Here is a 22,621-nt window from a genome sequence, read left to right as displayed (position 1 = left end):
GTATATAAATTGTAAAAATATCTTTGCATGGAAAAAAATAAATGACAAAAAAAGAGATGGAGAGGGACCTGGGGATAAAATTAGTTAACGTACTGTCCAGTTTGCTTAGCGAATGCAAGGGTAACATTGATAGGGTCGGGCTTATTCATCTGCTTCTGGACTCTCCGATAACTTGTCTTTGTGAAAATTGAGTAATGTGATTGTAACTTCTAGTTTCTTCGTGAAAAAATCATGCCAATTGACTGGTCAGGAAGCTGTTGGTTTGACGGAATTGCAATACTTACTCCAAGGCTGGCTAAGCGCTTTCCATGTTGTTATCTATTTTTTTGCTTCAGAGTGACTGGCAATGTGCCCGCCCATATGCTGTAGGATATTACAATGTTGAGCTTCATCTCTCATTCTTGCACTTGCATGGGCAAGCCAATGACTTTAAAATTCAGTACAACAGCCTAGTCCGTGTTTTTTGTTGCCCAAGGCTGTTCCCCGTTTAGCATCTTTATCAATGTTTTAGTCATGCCTACAATCGTCTTCATTGAACTTTTAAGCAATTGTATAATTCAAACCGACTTCTCTGCTTTTGCAGACTAATCAACCACACACTTCAGTAGTTGTCTGTCCCTCTTGATCCTCCGATCATGAAGCGCCAAACTTTGTATATGCGTACATTGTATTTGCAGGTATTGATTGATGCATATGGTATAATGACGTACATTCTATTTTTGGTATCACCTGCTCTTTTATATTACCAGTTTGAGACTTACAGTGTGGTAGACCTTTCGCTGGCTTTAAGCCAAGATCTTTTAAATACGAAATACAAGGAGTGGGGGCTAACGAGTTACTAGGTAATTAGATTTTTTAATTTTTTCTTGTGTTTATAGTCATTCGGATTTGCATCAACTGTGAAAAAAGCAGTGCAAGCTCATTGTGTTGACGTGTTTGGTGTTGTTTACTTCTCTAATTTAAATTATGAACCAGGTTCTTATCCATGACATATTTACTCAAATTTTAAGCGGCTTGTCTGGTTCCAAAGTCACTAGACCAGGGAAGTTCCGTAGCAGTCAATATGTGGTGGAGACCTCACTGCAGGCTGAAGATGGACTCCTCTATCCTTCTTATTTATACTGCATAAGGGGGTATATTCACGTTGCTGTAAAGCTCAAAATCTTGTGAGTATCATCTTCATTCTTGAAAAGACTGACCTTATTCATTATGCAATCAGATTGATTATGTGGAGTTTGAGAGGCATGCTGTAGGCACGGGCAACATGCATTACTTTGATCTTCTTGCCAGACTGAAAACTGAACAAGATTATTTTTTCCGGAACATCCAGAGAAATGAGTACTACAATCTTTTTTATTTCATCCGGTTAGCTTTACTTTCAAGTCTTCTTCTCTCTCAATTTGGGTTTAACAAGTCTGCTTAGCCTTTCTGACACAATCATTGAGTAATGCAGTGGAAAGGATCTGAAACTATGAACCTTATTGAAGCTCGGGCTACAGAAGGTGTTCTTGTTTTGCCCAATGACGAGATGATGCTGTTGATGCACATCTTGAGCGTATTAAGAATGAAGCACGTGGGGATGGCAGTGGTGAAGAGGTAAAATGCCTATTTGTAATTTCATCGTATTCAACTCCATGGTCGTCTTTCTCTAAGTTAGGATGAATCTGATGCCAGTGGTAGCGGTGGTGGACGTATAACTGCCCTTCATGTTTATATATTTTCAAGTTCTAGTTTACAAATTGAAAAAATATGAGCTGACAGTCATGTATGCTGGATTCAGAAACCTGCAAAGAAGAAACCAAAAAAGGAGGTTACTGTGTCAAAGCCATCACAAGCAGGAAAAAGGCCGACAATGATGCATTGAAGTAGAAAAAAACAGAAAAAGAAGAGGGATCCAAATCCTCCGAAGAAGGCAATTAGTGCTTTCATGTACTTCTTGCAGAGCGAAAGGGAGGTAGGTATTTTGCTACATGATTCCCTTCCTAGTAAACCAATGACTTCTGCTGCGTTCTGTGGTCAGAATATAATGTTCATTTTGAAGGAAACAAAGTCTTCTTTCCGTATCAGTAGCTTTCCTCATATGAATATATTTGGAGGCCGGGCTACCAAAACCACTAATCCATGCATCATCATGTTATTAACAATCCTGAAATCATTTTCTATGAAGCAAAATAATCCTGAAATCATTTTTTATGAAGTTGGGAGGATTCCTGGAGAGATGGAATAAGCGTTTTGTGGCATTCTGGTAGTTATTTTATTTGTTTCATTATTTTATATTTAAAGGCGGTTGGTACAATGCTAGTCATGTTTGTTACAGTCTGTTTTGTGCTTTTTTCTTTAATTATCTTATATCATAGGGCAGGTGATACATTTATAAGCTCACTTGCTGGATTAATGATTTTGCATCTGAGGAGAAAAAACCCTTTGAGGTCATGGCCAAAGGCAGATAAGAAGCGCTACAGCAAACAGATCAGTGATTACAGGAACCTTCAGCCGACTGCCATGGATTCAGGGAATGAATCTGAGAGTTCTTAAGTGCAAAATTATTCAGATTGAGTGTGGGAACTTAGAAGGTACGTGCCTAATCAGCAATTGCTGATCGCAGCTGAAAGTCCTTGCTGCTAACGTTTATGTGAAGCTCATGTTTTGGGGCAGATGAGAAAATAGATTTCTTGAGGTACTTTTAATCAACAGCATAACTAATATAATAATCGTTTGTGACATTCTGGAGTATCTCTAAATATCCATCAGCATAATCTAGGAACTACGTAAATTCTCCTTAACCTGTATTTTCTCTTTGCCAGAGGTGTATCTAGGATTTGTATTTCGGAAGAAAGGGAGAGGCTAACAACAATTGTTTAACTGTTATAAGCCTTATAACAATTAGTAAGCAATATACAATCTTTTTAGATTTTTGTACGTTGATAATTGCGAATCAACAAAGTTAAATTTTTATTTATTTTTATCATTTCTTTACAGAGGAAGATAGTATTGCTTTCAACTCGCTCTTACTAGAATTCCTCCTGCCTCTTAAAGCAGATGTTAGTTTTACGAAAAAACTAGTAATATAGAAGAAAATATAAGAGAACATTGACACAAAGTTGTATAGCTTGGTGTGAATTTGCATCTTTTCAATTTCGTCATTTAACAGTTCAAAATTACAGAGAATTTCGATACAATAAATGCATACAAAGTTAGTTTAAGGACTGATGAGAGAGTTTGGTTTGGTGATAACATTTATAGAACAATGATGGTCTAACAAGCTTCTCCTGGCTTGCAATTTAGTGCCCCTGAAAATCTTGTAATCCAAGTGACTTGATCCCCTGAGGCTGATACAACCCCATCAAAAAGCTGTATGTGTTTCTGGGTCCAATCTGGATCTCCAGATTCAACAAAGAATGCTCCATTCATGAATAGATCACCTTGTGATCTCCATGACCATTGTTTCCACACTGATTCTGGGGAATAGTCCCTCTTTGTTACCTCTTTCTTGAACATGTCAGGAGGAGCAATGAAACGATTACCTTGACTAATAATAGTGGGATGTTGGCTACCGCCAATAGCATACATATTCCAATGTGTGTAGTCATTGTTAACCACATGAATAAAACCCCATCTGCACCTTGGCATTCTCTGTATCAATCTCTTCCCAAAATGATTATAAGCCACGGTAATTTGCATCCTTTGATCAATTGAAGAACTGTCACTCGCACCAAAAAGCATCACCTCATTATGATCAGTGAAATGACTATTCGATATGGTAACAGCAGTGGATCCCTCAATAGCATCAACAAGCCCATCATAACAACTCCACATGGAGACATGATCCACCCATATATTCGATGAACCAAATATAGAAATACCATCTCCGTCACTCTGTGTCCGTTGTCCAACGTGGTCCATTGCATCTCTGATCATCCCACCACTGCCCACCACAATATCATGAATGCGGAGACCGTGGATGATCACGTTCTTCACGTACTGGAGCATGAAACCTGTCCAGACATAAACATAATATAAGATTTCAACTTTTTATTTTTTATTTTAAAATAAAATATTTGATTGCGAGCTCGATAAATACCTGCTCCATTAGCAATGTGAACATTAACTCCACGGCCGTCAATGGTCTTATCACTTTGCACTATGAGTTCCTGGTGTAGCCTAATGGTCATACTTTTAGCAAATATGATCCATAATGGCTCCTTTTGAATGACACCATATCGGAGGGTTCCCGGCTTAGGGTCGCTAGTGTCGTCGGAAGAATCCGTGACGACGTAGATTTCGCCGGCTTTTCCTCCGGTAGTCCCTTTTGCAAAGCCCATTGCACAATCAGCTAACCTTTTGCGATTGTCGGCCCAATCAGGTTGGCATCTCCAGCACCTATCAATTGGGTTGGTAACTGAGCAAGGCCCATCGTATTTTTTGCCGCCTCCTTTTAATTCCCTCCTTGTTCCATTTACTGCCAGCTTCGCTTCCTTTATTTCCTTTAAGGCCCTGTTTTGAAGTGTTTGTTTTAAATTAGAAAGGTCTCAAATAATTAAATCGTTACCCAGTTTTAGTGAAATTGAAGTTGTTCTTAAGAAAGTTGTTGCAAAAAACAGTAAATATTATCTTTTTATGTGTAAATGTCACCTAATTAAATAGTACTACTATTGATGTCAGTCACTATAATTGCGAGGCATCAAAAAGATTTTAAAAAGAGAAATTAGTGAATTTAACGTACTGTCCAGTTTCCTTAGCAAATGCAAGGGTGACATTGATGGGGTCGGGCTTGTAAGCCTTTATGGCCCATTCATCTGCTTCCTGGGCTCTCCTCCTCCACACCTCATCAAACTCACCAATGTGACCATTTATTACCAAAAATGTGGAAAATAGTAACAGAGACAAATATACCAGCTTTGTTCCTCCCATTTAAAGATTTATGATAATTTAACTAGTTAAAGTATTTTTTTTTTCTAAATAAAAACGAAAGAAGGTCTTAATTGGGTCAAACCCTTTGGCTGTTTAGAGGTGAGACCCTCTTTGTTGTAGCCTAAAAAAGCAGCAACGTAAAGAGATGTGTTTTTTTGTTGATGGAAAAATGTAGTTTAAATACTAATGGACAAATAGCGTAAAATGTGCATAGCCATTATCTTTCAAAGGTAAACAACTTGTACAAGTGCATGGTTGGTTAATTAAAAACTTATGGTCCAAAAATGCCCGAAGATTAGTTCTTCCTCTAAAGACATTAATTAGTTGGTTGATAGTCCTTATAAACGTATAATAAATCATGCATTAGACGTAAATGAAAAACTATATATACAAGGCCTTAAAGTTTAGACGAAGAAGATAAAAGAAGAAGTATACAAGTTATAAGAATTACTGTACTTACCGCGCGGCACTTGGGTAATAAGCAGCTTTTGGGAATTTTGATTCGTATTGAGATACTTCTTTATAAGTAAGGTTCAGATATTAAAGTATTCCGCAATTTTGAAACACACTTGAATTGAAAAAGAGATAAAGAGTTCCATAATTATTTCTTCGTGACTTCCCATGATTTAGGATAGAAAAAAAACGAAGATGGCGCAAATAGAGAATTTGTTGATTTGACTTTTGAGAAGGCCAACAAACTGTTAGATTTCTTATAGATACATAATTTGATTTCCAATAGGAGACATGAGGGTGTAAAATTGTAAGTAAATCTCACTTTCAAACACAAGGTTATGAAATCTAGAGGGAAAAAAAATTTGTGCAACTTTTACGTATAACAAAAAAAAAAATTTATATCTGTATGTTGTAACAAAGTTTACATAATTGCGTTCCATAGCAAATATATAACGGTATAATTTACTATACATATACAATTATATAAGTTGCTGGCCTAAATTGTATAATTCGCTGGCTTCGCTATACATATACAATTGTATGATTCGCTAGTCTATTTTGCTGCAATTGTATAATTCGGTGGCCTATTTCAACGCAATTGTATAATTCGCTGGCCTATTTCGCTGCAATATCTATATAAAATTTGCTTTGTATACAATTGAATCGAAGTAAAATGTTTGTATATTGTATAATTATAAATGCATAGGAAGAAGATATATGTTTTTCTCTCGCTTTATACAAAAACAGAAACACAATTTATACACTTCTGTTGTATAAGCGAGAGAAAATTGTATTTCACTGCAATTGTATAATTCGCTGGCCTTTTTCGCTGCAATATTTATATAAAATTTGCATTTGTATACAATTAAATCGAAGTAAAATATTTATAAATTGTATAATTAAATGTATAGCACAAAGATATATGTTTTTGCATGTGTATATACAATTTTCTCTCGCTTTATACAAAATAGGAACAAAATTTATACACTTTTGTTGTATAAAGCTAGTCTTGTACGATAAGATGTGCAAGTCTTGTTTTTACACTATATCAAACACTTAATAATCAATTGTATATTAAGAAGGCTTGATTAAATCCATTGATTAAGAAGGCTTCTTTAACAAGGGAAAACCATTTCAAAAAGGAGTATTTTTTCAGAAAAAGTGATCTGCATATTTTCCGGAGAGGAAAGAATGTGCTAAGCTTAAGCTTAGCTCTAAGAATAGTTTACTTATTAAAAGCAAAACATACAATATAAACAGTCAAACAGAACAAGTGAATTGCAATAAATATCCAGAAATCGTCATCAATAGTTCCAACGTTGAGCATAAATTTATTAGGTGTAAAACTCTACTGAAATTGACCCATAATCTTAATAATATAGCAGATTTAATTATAAGAACCTTAAACATTAAACCCGTAAAGCTTAAATCGTGGATCCACCCTGGAGATTTCAAATGCTAACCACATAGAGAATCAGGAAAAGTTCTATGAAGAACATTGTATCAATCAATTCATTACACCTCAAATTTGAATCTAGTTGAATTCACTTCACTCTTATTTTCAGATCATTTGATTTCGATATTTCTAAATAAATTGTCTTTTAATACAGAAAGGCAAATCTCCCCCACCCCCACAGATAAAAAGAAGAAAAAATTAAAAAGGAAGGAAAAGAGATTACGGTATTTTGTAGGTGTGTCTTGGCTAGATTCCCCATATTTCAAGTGGAGAAATTCTCAAAAATAATAATAATAATAATAATAAAGAGGCACCAGAACTTGGCCTGTGAAAATTGCATAGCTATAAAAGCAAAACCCTGTAATACTTATTCCAAAACTTTGACCATATATAGCAAAAATTCTTACTTCAGAGACGTTATTTACTCATCAAGTCAGTTACTTCTTTTGCAGTTTACTTCTTTATTCTCCTAGCTTACTTTTCCAGATAACCTGGCAGCTAAAGGCTATGCAACTGCATAAATGGAAATTTAGGCAGGATCAACTTAACAGATTTTCACCCCTGAATTCAAAGTTAAAGACAAATGTAAGGGCATTTTGGTGCAGTAAAGATCACTGCATATAAAGTGCAGTGAAATACCTCTTCTTCCTAAATGAAATCTTACAGGGAAATAAAGTGCATGTGGGACACAAAACAGGAGACAGATTAAAGCTTGTATAGCTTACTATTTCCGTCTATTGTGATATGCATAGGCTAACACCTAGGCCACATGAGAAATGAGCAAAAGACAAATAAGCAAAAGGGATTAACCTCATGATGAAAACTAGAACTAACTTTTTAACTAAACAAGATTAGATACCTGGCATTTGAGTATTGTAAACATCAGTAATATCAAATTTTCAGCCTAAAAAAGGTGTGTAATATGAGGGAAGACACACAGATAAAAAATCAGATACTTTCTGCAATATATGTGAACCTACAAAGCCATAGGTTAGTAAATACTTTCAAATTTGAAAATCAACAGATGCTGGGATAAAACTCAAAAAGATTAGTCAGAAAGCTTCAGCAGAAAGATCTAGTGGTACTTTCCCATCATATGCCAACAAAGCAAACCAAACAGCATAAAAGGGCCTGTTTACCAAGGTTTCGACATACAAAAATCTATAAGAAATACCATGATATCCCTACGTGATGTCTACCATGTTGTGGCAGCCACTATACCTTTATATGTTGTCATGATCTTAGCCTATATCTCTGTAAGGTGGGGGAAACTCTTTTCACCAGAGCAATGCTCTGGAATCAACAAGTTTGTAGCGAAATTTTCAATACCTTTATTGTCCTTCCAAGTGATATCAGGAAGCAACCTCTACAAAGTAAACCTGAAGCTTCTATTAGCAGATTTCGTTCAAAAATTTCTTGCTGTCTTTCTACTGGCAATTTTATCCAAACTGAAGCCCAAAGGAAACCTGACTTGGATCATAACAGGTCTTTCAGTTTCCACCCTTCCAAACACCTTAATTTTGGGGATCCCGCTAATTAAGGCCATTTTTGGAGATGCGGCAGCAGAACTACTAGCGCAGCTAATTGCACTACAGAGTTTAGTCTGGTACAACCTCCTCCTACTCCTATTCGAGCTCAATGCAACAAAAGAATCTTATGTGATGTCACCATCAGAAGTAGCAGGTACGTACTCAGATAACAGAATAATGGTTCCTAAACGTAGAATATCTATTTGGATGGCATCCATGTAACAGAACCTATTTAAAGCTCTCCAATTTGAACTGTTAAAAACCAAAAAGCAATATATTGTAGATGTGATAAGTGAGTGAAGAATCCTATTCTGGGCCCCACAAATTCCAAATTAGCCTGTATCATATGATCTTTAGATAAACTAATATGTGATATCGTGAAGCATGACAAAACTCTATTTTAAGAAATGTTCCATTTCCATTTTCAAAGCTAGTCAGAATTCAAAACTAGAGGAATGAACCACAACTTGCTTCATCTCTTAAAGCACATTGATCAATCCTAAAACTTATTATTGTAGTTTGGCAGCAAAAACTCAAGAACTAAGAGGTGAACAGTCTCCAATGAAATATAAGTTTGCTTTACCAAAATGAGTTGATTCATCTACTTGTGAGAGACAAATACTTCCAACTCATCTGAATGAAACAAACAGGAAGTTTGCTGAGATAACCCCTTCAACAATGAAAAAAGTAGACAGTAGCCATAATTGGTTCCTGAAGTTCCGAACTAACCAAATTACTATATGATGCAACCAACCAGCTTAATTTTTACTTCCCTTAAGCCCCCCTTCCCCCTACTCCACCCCACCTTGCCCCCCCCCCCCCAAAAAAAAAAAAAAAGAACAAAAGAAAAATAGAACAGCTCACTAGAAGTTAGCAATTTGTAAGTTATAAATGATGACCATTCCAACATGACGACTATTTATGCAGACATTACATCATTATGCCTGCTCTTTTGTCTTAATACATAAATTTCTACCATTCAAAGTAGAGCTTGAGGTCCCTGGAGAACCAGAACTAGAAGAGGACGGTGAGGAGGAAGCGACAGACAGACCCCCAAGGAAGAAAACAATTATGGTAATTCTTCTAACAGTTGGAAGGAAACTCATAATAAATCCTAATACACATGCAACTCTAGCCGGTATTATTTGGTCAAGCATACACTTCAGGTAAAGCTTTACTAAGCCTCTCTAGAAACCCTTACTAAGCCTCTCTAGAAACCCAAAACCTATCTTCTACAGAAACACCGAATTAAAAATCAATGGACTTATTTTTTTTACACAAAATGAAGTGCAGGTGGGGAGTCAATCTGCCAAAAATTGTTGAACAATCAATATCAATACTTTCAGATGGTGGACTAGGAATGGCAATGTTTAGCATAGGTACACAACAGAAAATAAGCACTCATCACACGAAGTACTAGCGAATTACCAAAAATGAAAAATGGCCAGCCACTCATATTGCATTAATTCAACAGGTGTTTTCATGGCATCCCAAGATAGTATTATAGCATGCGGAACCAAAAAGGCAATATTAGCAATGGCACTGAAGTTTGTTCTTGGACCTGTTCTCATGGCAATCTCATCTATTGTTGTTGGACTAAAGGGAAAATTGTTTAGATTGGCAATAGTACAGGTGAAACTAAATTGTTTTCTGTTGTCAATTCATGCCAGATTACTCAATGCTGTACTTTCTACTGCAGGCAGCCCTTCCCCAAGGAATCGTTCCTTTTGTGTTTGCCAAGGAGTATAACATACATCCAACCATCTTAAGTACAGGGTACCAGATACAATTATCATCTCAAAACTTTTAACTCCTCCACTAAGAAAATTTTAAGCAGATATGATTTTTCTGATGTGGTTTCATTCTGATTGCAGGGTAATCTTTGGCATGCTGATTGCAATACCAATTGCTTTGGCATACTATTTCCTGTTGGAAATATGAAACTCAGACATGGTCATCGCAGTTAGCAGTTATTCAAAAATACATCAGGGATACAGTTTGCTCTTCTCTAACAACATTCAACTGTAGAGAGTTACGATAAGGAAAAGGCAAAAATCTTATTGACTATAGTTCTTGTATAAAAGAATAAATGATAAATGTGTGTCAATTTATCTTACCAACTCATTTATTATATTAAAACAAGAGCTAGCAATTAGCATGCATGAATAAATCCAATTTCAGCGATGAATAGTCAGTCTCAGAGTTCAAGCATTTCAGAGAGAGAGAGAATGACAAGAACGGTATTGATGAGAGCATGTCATTATCTGTTCTCTACACAAAATTACAGAAAACCTAAGTAAAAATCAGATACTATATGAGTAAAAACGGGAACAACCATAGAAATGAAACTGGTTTTACTACAATCTAACAATTATAAGATTACAACTGTGGACTTAAGAAAACAAAGAAATGAAATACCAGAGATTAGTCAGATTACCATAAAAGAGTTCCTATAATATGAAAGAGAACAACTAGGAGGTGATCCAGATCAAGAAACTTTAAGATAGTCAGCAGTCAGCACATGTTTGAACGACAAAATCAAGTATAGCATCATATCAATAGATACTATGACTGAAGTAAATACTCAAACTTAAACAACAGATGAAATCACATTCTGCAAATTAAAGTAGGATAAACAGCAAAGGTCCACCAGAGCGGAGAAAGCACTTGATTGAGCTAAAATAGTTAAAACCTTATTCCGTAATTCCCCACATTAAACATCCAACTACAAAATAGTAAATTTGCAAGGTACAAAATGCGCAATTAAGGTATAAGCATGAGAGAAGCAAATCCGATTAACAGTAATTAACTCACTCTACATCAAACCCTTTCTCTTGAAGCTCAGAAATGACCTCATTCCTCATCCTCGTCCATAGCTTGAAGGCTTCTTGGTCAACTTTCTTATCCTGCAATGCTTTCTGATAATTGTATGAATCTTTATCAGATTCGATGATTCCCTTGGGACCAATTGTAGTTCCAATCATCCCACCTTTGGCAACGAATTCTTCCATGGCTTTCTCGTCACCTGGATATGGAAATTTCCGGCGTTCGTATAGATGTGCTAATTCTTTTTCTTCCTTTGGCCGTGGCTTTAAAGTCCACCAACCAAGCGGCGAGGTTTCATTCCACACCCACGCCACACCAAACAGAGTGTAAGTACAGAGCAAAGCTTTTCCCACTTGCTTCCAGAAGTGATAATCTTCTTTCCCTAATCCGACTCTCTTCAGATACTTCTGGGCATCGAATGATTTTGCCATTGAAGCACCTGCTTTGGTACGCATCCTCAGACTATTTAGACGAAAAGCCCGTTGCTAATCGCTACTGTCCAGTTAAAAAGGAGTGGGATCGACAAACAATCCCATGCCTTTACAAAATTGCTCACATATACCCTTCGTTTAACGAAAGTTAAAAAATTAATTTTAAATTTATATTTATTACTTCTAATTTTTTTTTAAAAAATATTATTTAGGGGTATATATAATTCTTCTATCAAAATTCAAGGTATATTTTAATTTTTTTCATACATAAACCAATTTTTGACTTCTTTTATTATAATTATTTAGTTTCTTATTCTTATTTTATTTTTTTCTTTCATTCCTTAGTTTAAAGAGAGAAAAAATTAAACTATTTTTTTGTGTGTGTATTGTAATTTAATTTCGTATTCGAAGAAAAAATTTGGTCATCTACAATAAGTTTTACAAGAATATTAGTGAAACATAAATAAATTTGATTATCAAAACAATAATTATAAATTAGTCATTGAAACAAAAAAAGTCAAAAAAAAATATGTTTGACGAGGATTAAATTTATTCATATGGAATTATATTTTTTAGAAAAAAATAAAAATTTAGATTAAAATTATTTTTTTTCATTTCCGTTAAAGGAAAAGGGTATATGTGAGTCATTTCTTTACAGGTAAGGGTATATATGAGTTACTTTCATAACCAGGGGTATATCAGCTCTAAATGACAAAGTTGAGGGGTATATCAAACCCTTTTCCCATAATTTAATAAACAACCTCTTGAATGAAAAATTGTGTTTTATTTAAATTTATGAAATTATTTTAGATCAAATAATTTTTAAATTTGTCCTATTTTATCTTGTGTATTACAAACACTATAATTACAACCAAAATATAAAAAAAAAATATACATATTTAGATTTAAAAAAAACATATACATACTGAAATATATATATATATATATATATATATATATATGTTGAAATTTAAATTCAAATAATCAAATTATTAGAAAAACAGTCTAAAACTTAATTTAATGTATCTTAAAAATAGTAAAATATTCAAATGGGTGTGTCTACGTATACATAAAGCATATGCTATATTGAACAAATCCTCTTGGTCTGGTGATGTGAATAGCTCCTAGGCTTCGGTGGAGCATCATTTTCACTCACATATCATGTCTTTGCTTTTTCGCAACCATATTTTCATAGAATTACTCCATATCTAGTATGAGAATAATCGAATCAAAAATCTAAGATGATTTTGAAATTTTGTTGCTAAGAAATTTAGCAAAATCAGCTGCAAACAGTCTACAATCCCTTAAAAATGTAGAAGATACATTATAAATTGTATTGAACGTATAACTCAAAACAAAATCGTATAAAATTTACAGAGTATCATTTTATTGTTGCATAATATCTTGTACAAATTTAACATCAAATGGGTGGTCTGATATAATAACCTTTCAGTTTTCTTGTCCTCGTAAGTAACCACTGATTACCAGTCAATTCGCTTTGATCCATCGTATTAATATTTTATTTATGATACATTGCAACTTAATATAATGTATAATGTATCATATTTTCATATCTGATACTCATTATGACACATTCAATAATATTATTTTGTATCAAGTACATGATATGTAGAGACTGATACTTGATTCATTAGATTAAAACACATTATATATCATAAAAATTGCGAGTGATACATAATTCGTCAAATCACAGTATATTTATAACTTGATATATTGAGAATAACTATGAACATTAGTTATATTTTTGTATCAAATACAAGAAATGTTGTGAGTGACACATACTACATTACATTTATATGTTGTAATGCGATAAACTTAGGGTTTTATGATTAACAAGCTTAGAGTTTTATGTATCAAACAATTAAATCGAATGATGATACATTGCAATATAATAAAATTACTTTTTCAATAATGTATGATACATTTAAATCAACTAGATGCAAGATTGAACATAAAAAATAGTGTAGAAATATATAAAAAATTATTACCTTTAGTAGATTGAGTCAAGAAATTATAGATGAAATTTTAGTACCCTTTTTCGATAATGTTCCAGGCATTTGAATCAATTAATAGATGCAATATTGAACATAAAAAAAGCGTAGAAATAAATTAAAAATCATTACCTTTGGTAGAGTAGGTTGAGAAACTGTAAATGAAATTTTTCTATTTTTTTTTAAGAAACATGACTCATATCAGGAAATAAGGATGAATTATTTGTTTGAAGAAGAAGGTGGCAGTTAAGAAGACAATACGAAAATATTTTGATTAAATGATTTGAATTTGATTGGCTAGAGAGAATCCTTTCACAGTTCAAATTGAGATGAGTGTGACTAATAAGATTATGAAGTGAAATTAGGGAGAGATTAAAGGTGTGAAAAAAGAAAAGAGAAACGTGGGTTAGGGCTGGACACATATATATTTGACTGACTTAAAAATTAGGAAAAAATAAGAGATTTTGAATATTTTAAAATGGTAGGGTATAACGGAAATTGTGGAAAATAAAAATACGCATATGGGTAATTTATCCAATTTTTATTTGCACATTAGTCTCCTAGAAAGTCCTATAAATAAAGGGCTCTCATTTGTAAATTCTGCAAGTCGTTATTTTATTTTTTAAAAATAGCTTAGTTAAGTAATATCTCACCAATTTATTACTTTTTATATCATTGATTAAGTTATTATAATAGTTAATAAATTTGTTATCTTTTTATTTAAATGACAATTAATTAGTGACGTAAAATGTTAAAAGATATAAAGAATGAATAAATATATCAATTGCAAATTGAATTACAAATGAATGTGTCTTTAATTTGTTTTAAATTTCATAAAAATTTAAATAAAAACTTAAATGTTATTCTATAACTTTGCCAAAATCGCAAGCGAAAATGGTACATCGCTTGATTCTACTCTCTATTCTTATATATCCTTATTATCATTATTATTATTATTGTCAAAAGTCGGTAATAACTCAAAACTCAAAAATAATTTTTTTTAGAGCATACCATTACAACTGGTACTCATTATCATGAACATTACGAAATATGAATGTAAACAATTTTTGGCTAGCTGACTGCACTGCTCCAACGCAAGTGCCTTCCAAATTCTCTTTTCATCATTTCAAGTGAAATCGACACTGAAGTTGATTTTAACAAAGGGGCAAAGTATGGATTGACCGTTGCTCTTAAGCCACAGACTAGTGGGTTTGGAGAGATATGAGGCGCTAGTCAAATTGTAATCATGCTTACTATGTGGCCATTTATGTTTCGACTATAAAAATAATTAGACGATTGTCAAAATCTATTTTTTTTACTAAATTGTTAGATTCACTTTCTTTCGTGAAACTTACTCGATGTTATTTTTTTTGCTATTGGGAATATATCATTTGATGTAAATGCTTACTTCTATTTTATTTTAAAATTAGAAAAAAATAGATGGCCTGCTGACTTAATCAATATATCTGAAGATTTTGTGAGGAAAATGAAAACTACTTAATGTAATGTTTTAATTGTTTGGCATGTATAGGGACTACTGAATTCAATGGAGTGATGGGTTGAGAAGTTATTATGAGAGTCTCAAATCTTCAAGATCCGAATTTTTATGAATGAATATTTTTTTATTTGTCTATCATATTATTTTTTTTCATTTCTCCTAATATAACGAAAATCACATATGTACATTATTAGTTTAGCCTTTCGCCTCAAATCCTTAAATTGTATTGAAATGACATTAAATTTGGTACATGAAAAAGGTCTTTTGGTCTCAAATCGTTTTGAAATGACTTGTGAGCAAATTTTGATATATGAAAAAATTGTTTTGAAATGAGATATGAAAAATGTACATGAAGAAAGGTCTTTTTGCCTCAAATAGTTTTGAAATGACTTATGAGCAAATTTTGATAAGAAAAAATCTTCTTCATAAAAAGGAAATGGAGATGCGGGGTATCGATCCCCGTACCTCTCGCATGCTAAGCGAGCGCTCTACCATCTGAGCTACATCCCCATTGTGGTTTACCTTGGCTAGTATCTTTACTTGTTGTGTTGTTTTCTTTTCAAACTGCAAGCCCACTCGGGGTATACAAAACTTAAAGGACTGCAATTTTCCTCAAAATATTCCGTATCTTGTATCGTTTTGCAACAATCGAAGCTCGACCAAATTCGAAATGTTAAAAAGATTACTATTCCAGGCTTCAACTCAGCGTCGTTCGCTGTTTGGTGCTTCCGCGTCACTCTCATGGTGTCGTCAATATTCTTCTTCTCCTGCATCAACTTCCCAATCTCTTAACGGTACTTCTGTCGAACACTTGGAGGACAGCGAAGTTAGTACCACTCCCCCTTCTGCAGCAATCTCCATTGACCGATCTGGCCTATATAATCCTCCCGGTACTTTCCCTTTCTACATGCGTAGTATTTTCAACTCTTTATCCTGCTGTTTTTTAATTTTTTTTTTGATGATTTGATAATTGCCTTGTAAACTGCAGAGCATTCCCATGAACCGTCATCGGATACCGAGCTTGTTAAGCATCTTAAGAGCATCATTAAGGTTCTTAATCGCCGCATTTCCCTACATGAACATTTCTTGTGTATGCATTTGCTTTCTGAGTTTTATTCTGCCAATTTGGATTTAAATTAGCGAGTACTTTAGCTGAAGATTTAGAATTTCTCTTTGTTTTGCTATACCTTAATCAATGATGTATCAATCCGGTTTTTTCCTAGTTTGGTATATATGAATCAATCAATAAGTAGCTCCTCATTTCCTCACTAGTCTGCATCAGCATATTGGCCATGTCCCTGATTGGTATAGGATAATTGCTGAAGAAACCATTGCTCAGTAGATAAAAAGTAAAAACTGTTAAATAATTGGCCAAATATACATTGGTGAACTGGGAAAGTCTGCAGATATCTGTATCTTTTGTTTTCCTCCTTACTCTTGAGATTCAATATCTTAAGCTGGTTATGTTTTCAGTTCAGAGGCGGGCCCATCTCAGTTGCCGAATATATGGAGGAAGTCTTGACTAACCCAAAGGCAGGATTCTATATTAATCGCGATGTGTTTGGCGCAGAAGGTGATTTTATTACCTCTCCTGAAGTAAGCCAGATGTTTGGAGAGGTAATCTAGATACAGTGGGGGTTTTCTGCTTGATTTTCTTCCTTCATCATCGGTGGAGTTCTTTAAAAAAAGAGTGATTAAATTTACCACCGGTGTTTTGTTTGATTTCCTGATTTTCTTTTTCTTAGATGGTTGGTGTTTGGGCCATGTGTCTTTGGGAGCAAATGGGGCAACCGAAAAAAATAAATCTTGTAGAGCTCGGACCAGGACGAGGAACTCTATTAGCGGATCTTCTACGAGTACAGTCCCATTGATATACATCCTCTCCAGCTCGCATATTCTTAAATTTTTTATGTAGATTCTTAAAGTACGGATCCTGTTCTGATATGCCTAAAATGCAATTGTTGATTTCTGAACCACAGGGTGCATCAAAATTTAGGAACTTCACTGACTCTTTGCACATACACATGGTTGAATGTAGTCCAACTCTAAAGAAACTCCAATATCAGAACTTGATGTGTATAAACAAGAATGATACAGATGGAGATGCAGAGGAACACATTATTAGCAGGTTGACTGGGACCAGTGTAGCATGGCATGCCACCCTGGAGCAGGTTCCAGCAGGAAGTAAGAAATTATTACCAGCTGTTTTTGTAGATTACATGTTCTTTACAGTGTAAATCAGTTCAAATGTTTCACTATCATACAGACATAGTATTTTTTTCTTCTATTTGGTCTTGAAGCTTCAATGGAAAATTGTATTATCATCTACGTATAGGTTCTCTTACATTTTGTTCTTTTTGACTTCTCAGTACCTATGATCATTATTGCCCATGAATTTTACGATGCGTTACCTGTTCATCAGTTTCAGGTTCGTTTGTATAACCTCTATTTTATCGGTTAATAAGATTTGCTAATCCATTTTTACCCAATAGCTTTAGTTGAACATTTTACTGCAAATTATCTACTTTCATCTTTTATTTAAACTACGAAACTACCAGAGAATATCCTGACGATGGAAATACAATGAAAATACTTGATCTTTGTAGTCTGATTTTGTGCCTAACGGAATTAACCTCGCACCCTCCACACACATGCTCACAGAAAAAAAAATGAAGAAAAAGGAAATTTAGATGAAAGATTGTGTCCATATAGTATTATTAGTATTATGAGCATCAGTTTGATAGGTGGTACTTTAGATTTTAGAATCTTGTTTTTGTGCCTGTGGAAGTTTAAATCAAGTATCTTTTCTACCTGGCTTGACATTTATTGTAGTATTGTCAGCATCAAATTGGTTTATTCTTATACATGCAGAGAGCATCTCGAGGCTGGTGTGAGAAAATGGTTGATGTTGCTGAAAATTCAATGTAAGGTCTCAAGCTAGTCTATCATATATCTCTTCCTACAGTAATTTCTTGTAATATTGCCCCTTTGTAACTTCCATTTGTACTTTGTCGGGTAGGTTTCAGTTTGTTTTATCTAAACAGCCAACTCCTGCAACTCTGTATCTCCTGAAGCGCTTCAAATGGGCTGAGAAAGAAGATATAGGCAAGCTTGAGCAAGTTGAGGTTTGCCCCAAAGCAATGGAGTTGACTCAAGAAATTGCTAAAAGAATTGGCTCAGATGGTGGTGGGGCTCTCATTATTGATTATGGTCTAAATGGAATAGTCTCAGACAGTCTTCAGGTCAGTTGCAATACTAAAAGTTCTTTTTCCTACTTCCTTTGTTTTGGGTAGCCAAATCCATTTGCTTCTGCCTTGCTTCATTTTCTTAGAAAGTCTGATCTCAATGCTCAATCTCTGATTGCACAAACGTGAAGTCAACACTCAATATTGTTTTTTGTTCTTTTAGATTAGTAGGCTATCAAATATCAAAAAGTTCAATGGTAACAAATGCGAGTATGTCAAATATCTAATGATTTCTTAAATAGTTATTTTCAATTTTGATGTTTTGGGCTTTCGGCTCAATGTCTCTGTCCACCTTTCTAAATTCAATGTTGCATTTCAGCTTAGGAGGCAAACAAATTTTTCTTTCTTAAGATTTTCTTCTTTCATCCAAATTCACTTTCCTTTTTGAGCTATCCCGCAATACACATAACAACTACATTTCAACCCCAAGCATGTTGGGACCAGCTACATAAATCCTCACTGTGTAAATCGCTCCATCTGAGCTATCCTGCTATGCATCAAGGAAAATTTTGATGTTATGTGGAACACAATTATCCTGGTGAATGTTATGAATTCTGAACTCTTATGTTAGTACACCCATGCAAAGTCTAATTATGACATACAACTAATTTTATTCTATTTTATTACTGATCATATTTGGCATGAAAATTGAGCAGTTAATTTGACTTGTATGTGATTTTGGTAATAGAGGAAGGACAACATTACATTGTTTCTTGAAAAGCTGGTTTGATGAAGTAAAAATGATTTCAAGTTCCTGAAAGTTTGTAAATATCATGAGGAAGTTTTGTAAATTGTAGCTGCTTTGTAAGTATGTTGGGATTTTTCCAACTCCCAATTAGAAAACATTCATAGTTTAAGATGGAAATAACTTTTCTAAGTGCTCAAAATTTCACTAATGTGTAATCACTCCATTCCAACTTATGTGTCACTGTTCTACTGGACAAGGAATTAAGAAAAAATTGAAGACTTTTGAAACTGTGATATGAAACAATTATTGGACATTTTTGTGGCAGTGCGGCTATAAATCATCTCATAAAGGGTAAAATGAGAATTCTAAAGTTACAGAATAAACCTGAAAGTTTCTTAAATTGACTAGACATGAGCACATTATTTGATTTTGTACGAAGGGAAGCATGTTTTCGTGCTGGTAGTACAAACCAAAATAGGAATAGCTTTATATGCAATAGCTAACTGAATAGGGGAGCTATATCTATTCACAGTTACCATTTTAAATCTTAGCTTTCATTTAGGTTAAGAAAGTGATAAAGACTCTTGATGTTTTCATTCCTGTCTATCAGTTTATGGTGATGGTTATTCTCCTATTTTTTTTTTAAACAGGCTATCCGAAAGCATGGCTTTGTTAATATACTGGATAATCCTGGAACTGCTGATCTTAGTGCTTATGTTGACTTTGCTGCAATCAGACATTCTGCAGAGGAAGCTTCAGGTACATTTTATTGGAATTTCCTTAGCCCCAATCTTAAGTTCAATTCGATATTCCATAGGTAACTTTTACCTTTCAATGTTGATTCAATTGTTCAAATGATCAACTTCACAGATGATGTGGCTGTGCATGGCCCAATGACTCAGTCTCAGTTTCTTGGGTCACTTGGCATAAATTTCAGGGTTGAGGCATTGATGGAGAACTGCACAGATGAACAAGCTGATTCCTTAAGAACGGGTTATTGGCGTTTGGTGGGTGAAGGCGAGGCCCCATTCTGGGAGGGTCCGGAGGGGCAGGCACCTATTGGGATGGGGACCAGATATTTGGCAATGACAATTGTGAACAAGAAGCAAGGATTACCTATACCATTTCAATGAAACATCTGCATATGGGCTTCCTGTTGTACTGGTATTCCCTCATGTTTGGGGGATTGTGGAATTGGCTTCATAACTTTTTCATCTGACATGAATGTGTGTAGCTGGATGAAAGGCTAGGAAGAGACAGGATGGTTTTGCCCCAGTCTTTTCCTTTTGTTCTGAAGGAGAGAATATCTAGTCTTCTCATACGTCTTCGTTTCTTCAGTTTCTCGTGTCTCAACTGTGGTGCAACAAGAGAATGTAGATCCTACATCAAGTTGTTAAGCTATATTGTTCCTGAAAAATCAGCGGAAGCTAAAAGACAGAACCACTGGTCTATTTATTTAAAGCTTCCACTTGAAGCGAAACTTGAGCAAACTGTAGCAGTGGGAATAAGTTCATAAGGGATCATATATGTGTGTTTTAACACTATAAATATAAACAATGTCTCTCTGTGGTTTAACTAGTATACAATCGGTTTTTCTCAGGCAAAGCTTCCTGAAATAATTATATGGGAATACTTCCTTCTTAGAATATTTTACTGTATATTGTTTTAATGCTTTGTAAAAGAAGAGTGGTTTACATCTGTAGGCTGTAGAGCATTTGCATTTTGGGAGAGAAGAAGAAGTATGTGCTGTCAAAAGGATTAAGCTCCATCAGACAACTTTGTAGCACTAAACCTTCCCCTTTGACAATGACCTGATATTTTATTAAGAAAAAAACTGCATTTTTTAAGTTTCTTGTACTTTTTTGAAGTAATAAAATCGAACCAAGACCAAAATGTGAATTGAACTGGTGTGATTCCGTTTTAGTACTTACGTCGTATAAGAAATGGTGCTGTAATTATTTGACAAATTAAATAATTGTTTCTTCGATTACAATTTTCTTCAAAATAAAAATCAAAATATATCTAATCATATAGATTAGTGATTTTAAATATTTATATTCTTTTAGAATCAAATAAATTATACTGGAGTATAAACAAATAATTGAATACATATTTTATTTTAATTATATACTGCCGCAAAATGACAACCAAGCTAAAACGACATACCAATTTGACATTAGGAATTCGCGTAATATAAAAGCAGCGCTATTACTACCTTCGTCTTAATAATTTCCTTCTCTATTTTGACTACTTTTGCGTAAGAAGTGAGGAGTCGAATGGGTTCCTTTGTTTCAACCTTACTCGGCGGAGGTGAAGCGCAGGCAGCAACGGAAGTGTCAGGATCGCCGTCAGAGCCGTCGCGTGTGATTGCTTTTCATTCATCCAATCGGTGGCAACTTCACTTCAACTCCTCCAAGCAATTGAATAAACTGGTATCACTCCGTTATCTATTCGCTTTTGCAAAAAATTAGGGTTTAAGTTTTTGAGAGATCTGACTTTGATCGGTGAATCTAATTGCCAGATAGTTGTGGATTTTGCGGCTGCATGGTGCGGGCCTTGCAAGTTCATGGAGCCGGCTATTAACGCCATGGCTTCCAAGTATACCGATGTTGACTTTGTCAAAATTGACGTCGATGAGCTCTCGGTCAGTGACGTGGAAATTTCAATTTGGAATTATTCATAATTCTTCATTGATCCGCGTATAGTGATACTGATTTCATTGTTTCTTTGGTTCTATAATAGGACGTAGCGAAAGAGTTCGGAGTTCAAGCTATGCCAACATTTTTGCTGCTGAAACAAGGCAAGGAAGTAGAGAGAGTTGTTGGGGTAAAAAAGATGAGCTCGAGAAAAAGATTCTCAAGCACAGGGAAGCCCCTAAATATGCTGCTTAGTTCTTCTGACATCCTCTTGATAATATTGGAGCTGAATTTCATATCTAATAAGTTTAAACTGCCTTATTCTGATGTGATTTGACTATGGTTCTGATGTCTTTCCCCCATTTTTTCCCTGCTTAAGTTTCTAATTGTGTTATTGTACTCTTTGAAACTTTGAATTCATGATTTGCCTGTTACTGCTTCAGAATATGAGAAAATGGGAGTTCAGAATGGTCTTGTTAACTCAATTAGGGCTTTCAGTTCATCAAATATGATGATGTTAGCCTTTATTTTGGGAAAAAAAAAAACGAACAAGCATTTGAGAAAATTGGGTGGATGATACAATGTTTACTTGCATAAAGAACAGTAAGAAAATCTAACTCTGAAATCTCATGCGATACTCAGTATTGAGAACTCCATCGTCAAGCAAAAGCCTTACTACCCCTTTTGGGTCCCTATTTTATGAGCCAAGTTTTTTAAATCACAGACAGTTCGTCATTATAGCATTAGAGGCTGAAGTATATATGCCATGTAAAAGTAGTTCTTTTTTTACCATTTATCTCACTAAATGTATGCTAGCTGTGTTGTAACCATTATTCGAACACGCCTTTCACACTCTTAGTCTGCACGGAGAAAGAGTAAAAACGCATATTTCCGACACAAAAAGGAAGAATAAAAGAAAGATATGGTTTAAGTCTA

At 34.5% G+C, this 22,621-nt stretch overlaps 5 protein-coding genes, 1 long non-coding RNA gene and 1 other non-coding gene across 10 annotated transcripts; 4 read left to right on the top strand and 3 right to left on the bottom strand.

Moving 5' to 3' along the window:
* Nucleotides 1-107: 107 nt before the first annotated feature.
* On the top strand, nucleotides 108-2,959 carry LOC138342249 (uncharacterized). The gene is made up of 5 exons (XR_011215082.1): nucleotides 108-842; nucleotides 976-1,133; nucleotides 1,220-1,365; nucleotides 1,454-1,596; nucleotides 1,781-2,959. It is a non-coding gene; the product is annotated as an uncharacterized lncRNA (long non-coding RNA).
* A 151-nt stretch (nucleotides 2,960-3,110) lies between these two features.
* LOC101260096 (probable pectate lyase P59) lies at nucleotides 3,111-5,048 on the bottom strand. The gene is made up of 3 exons (XM_004232194.5): nucleotides 4,724-5,048; nucleotides 4,082-4,494; nucleotides 3,111-3,995 (listed from the first exon to the last, which is right to left on the bottom strand). The coding sequence occupies exons 1-3, from the start codon at nucleotides 4,909-4,911 to the stop codon at nucleotides 3,256-3,258; spliced, it is 1,341 nt and encodes a 446-aa protein (XP_004232242.1). The 5' UTR covers nucleotides 4,912-5,048; the 3' UTR covers nucleotides 3,111-3,255.
* Nucleotides 5,049-6,831: 1,783 nt separating this feature from the next.
* Nucleotides 6,832-12,490, bottom strand: LOC101260389 (uncharacterized). Of its 3 annotated transcripts, none has more exons than XM_069294561.1 (2): nucleotides 11,164-12,490; nucleotides 6,832-7,333 (listed from the first exon to the last, which is right to left on the bottom strand). In XM_069294561.1, the coding sequence occupies exons 1-2, from the start codon at nucleotides 11,628-11,630 to the stop codon at nucleotides 7,282-7,284; spliced, it is 519 nt and encodes a 172-aa protein (XP_069150662.1). In that variant the 5' UTR covers nucleotides 11,631-12,490; the 3' UTR covers nucleotides 6,832-7,281. The 3 variants fall into 3 exon arrangements, with proteins under 3 accessions (XP_069150662.1, XP_069150663.1, XP_069150664.1); XM_069294562.1 differs by having other exon boundaries at nucleotides 7,142-7,381; XM_069294563.1 differs by lacking the exon at nucleotides 6,832-7,333 and adding an exon at nucleotides 9,774-10,275.
* PIN8 (auxin efflux carrier component 8) lies at nucleotides 7,847-10,469 on the top strand. 2 transcript variants are annotated; one of them, NM_001247282.2, is made up of 6 exons: nucleotides 7,847-8,503; nucleotides 9,338-9,515; nucleotides 9,643-9,728; nucleotides 9,824-9,981; nucleotides 10,049-10,125; nucleotides 10,224-10,412. In NM_001247282.2, exons 1-6 carry the CDS (start codon nucleotides 7,996-7,998, stop codon nucleotides 10,288-10,290), a joined length of 1,074 nt encoding a protein of 357 aa, NP_001234211.1. In that variant the 5' UTR covers nucleotides 7,847-7,995; the 3' UTR covers nucleotides 10,291-10,412. The 2 variants fall into 2 exon arrangements, with proteins under 2 accessions (NP_001234211.1, XP_010315851.1); XM_010317549.4 differs by having other exon boundaries at nucleotides 7,852-8,503; nucleotides 9,335-9,515; nucleotides 10,224-10,469.
* A 3,063-nt stretch (nucleotides 12,491-15,553) lies between the features above and the next one.
* Nucleotides 15,554-15,626, bottom strand: TRNAA-AGC (transfer RNA alanine (anticodon AGC)). The gene has a single exon. It is a non-coding gene; the product is annotated as a tRNA-Ala (tRNA).
* On the top strand, nucleotides 15,579-20,695 carry LOC101260683 (uncharacterized). Its single transcript, XM_004232196.3, has 10 exons — nucleotides 15,579-16,006; nucleotides 16,105-16,166; nucleotides 16,590-16,733; nucleotides 16,862-16,972; nucleotides 17,096-17,300; nucleotides 17,486-17,544; nucleotides 17,988-18,040; nucleotides 18,136-18,358; nucleotides 19,700-19,808; nucleotides 19,920-20,695. Exons 1-10 carry the CDS (start codon nucleotides 15,787-15,789, stop codon nucleotides 20,180-20,182), a joined length of 1,449 nt encoding a protein of 482 aa, XP_004232244.1. The 5' UTR covers nucleotides 15,579-15,786; the 3' UTR covers nucleotides 20,183-20,695.
* A 545-nt stretch (nucleotides 20,696-21,240) lies between these two features.
* On the top strand, nucleotides 21,241-22,153 carry LOC101260983 (thioredoxin H2). The gene is given in 4 exon segments (XM_010317961.4): nucleotides 21,241-21,481; nucleotides 21,571-21,693; nucleotides 21,792-21,873; nucleotides 21,876-22,153. Coding segments are annotated over 4 exon segments (426 nt in total). The 5' UTR covers nucleotides 21,241-21,325; the 3' UTR covers nucleotides 21,941-22,153.
* The last annotated feature ends 468 nt before the right edge of the window (nucleotides 22,154-22,621 follow it).

Source organism: Solanum lycopersicum, chromosome 2 (genome assembly GCF_036512215.1).
Source record: "Solanum lycopersicum chromosome 2, SLM_r2.1".
Classification (NCBI taxonomy): domain Eukaryota; kingdom Viridiplantae; phylum Streptophyta; class Magnoliopsida; order Solanales; family Solanaceae; genus Solanum; species Solanum lycopersicum.
The sequence above is the reverse complement of the archived record's forward strand: the minus strand, read 5'-3'. Positions and strand labels throughout refer to the sequence as shown.

What these genes read in the sequence shown, in the direction of transcription:
- LOC101260683 (XM_004232196.3), top strand. Translation starts at nt 15,787, where the DNA reads ATGTTAAAAAGATTACTATTCCAGGCTTCAACTCAGCGTCGTTCGCTG. An exon ending in TGGCCTATATAATCCTCCCG is followed by an intron (nt 16,007 to 16,104) that starts GTACTTTCCCTT and finishes TGTAAACTGCAG; the next exon opens with AGCATTCCCATGAACCGTCA. An exon ending in TTCTGCAGAGGAAGCTTCAG is followed by an intron (nt 19,809 to 19,919) that starts GTACATTTTATT and finishes TCAACTTCACAG; the next exon opens with ATGATGTGGCTGTGCATGGC.
- PIN8 (XM_010317549.4), top strand. Translation starts at nt 7,996, where the DNA reads ATGATATCCCTACGTGATGTCTACCATGTTGTGGCAGCCACTATACCT. An exon ending in GTCACCATCAGAAGTAGCAG is followed by an intron (nt 8,504 to 9,334) that starts GTACGTACTCAG and finishes TACCATTCAAAG; the next exon opens with TAGAGCTTGAGGTCCCTGGA. An exon ending in CCAACCATCTTAAGTACAGG is followed by an intron (nt 10,126 to 10,223) that starts GTACCAGATACA and finishes TTCTGATTGCAG; the next exon opens with GGTAATCTTTGGCATGCTGA.
- LOC101260389 (XM_069294561.1), bottom strand. Translation starts at nt 11,630, where the DNA reads ATGCGTACCAAAGCAGGTGCTTCAATGGCAAAATCATTCGATGCCCAG. An exon ending in GAGAAAGGGTTTGATGTAGA is followed by an intron (nt 7,334 to 11,163) that starts GTGAGTTAATTA and finishes CCATTTATGCAG; the next exon opens with TTGCATAGCCTTTAGCTGCC.
- LOC101260096 (XM_004232194.5), bottom strand. Translation starts at nt 4,911, where the DNA reads ATGGGAGGAACAAAGCTGGTATATTTGTCTCTGTTACTATTTTCCACA. An exon ending in TTTGCTAAGGAAACTGGACA is followed by an intron (nt 4,495 to 4,723) that starts GTACGTTAAATT and finishes ACTTCAAAACAG; the next exon opens with GGCCTTAAAGGAAATAAAGG. An exon ending in TCACATTGCTAATGGAGCAG is followed by an intron (nt 3,996 to 4,081) that starts GTATTTATCGAG and finishes ATGTCTGGACAG; the next exon opens with GTTTCATGCTCCAGTACGTG.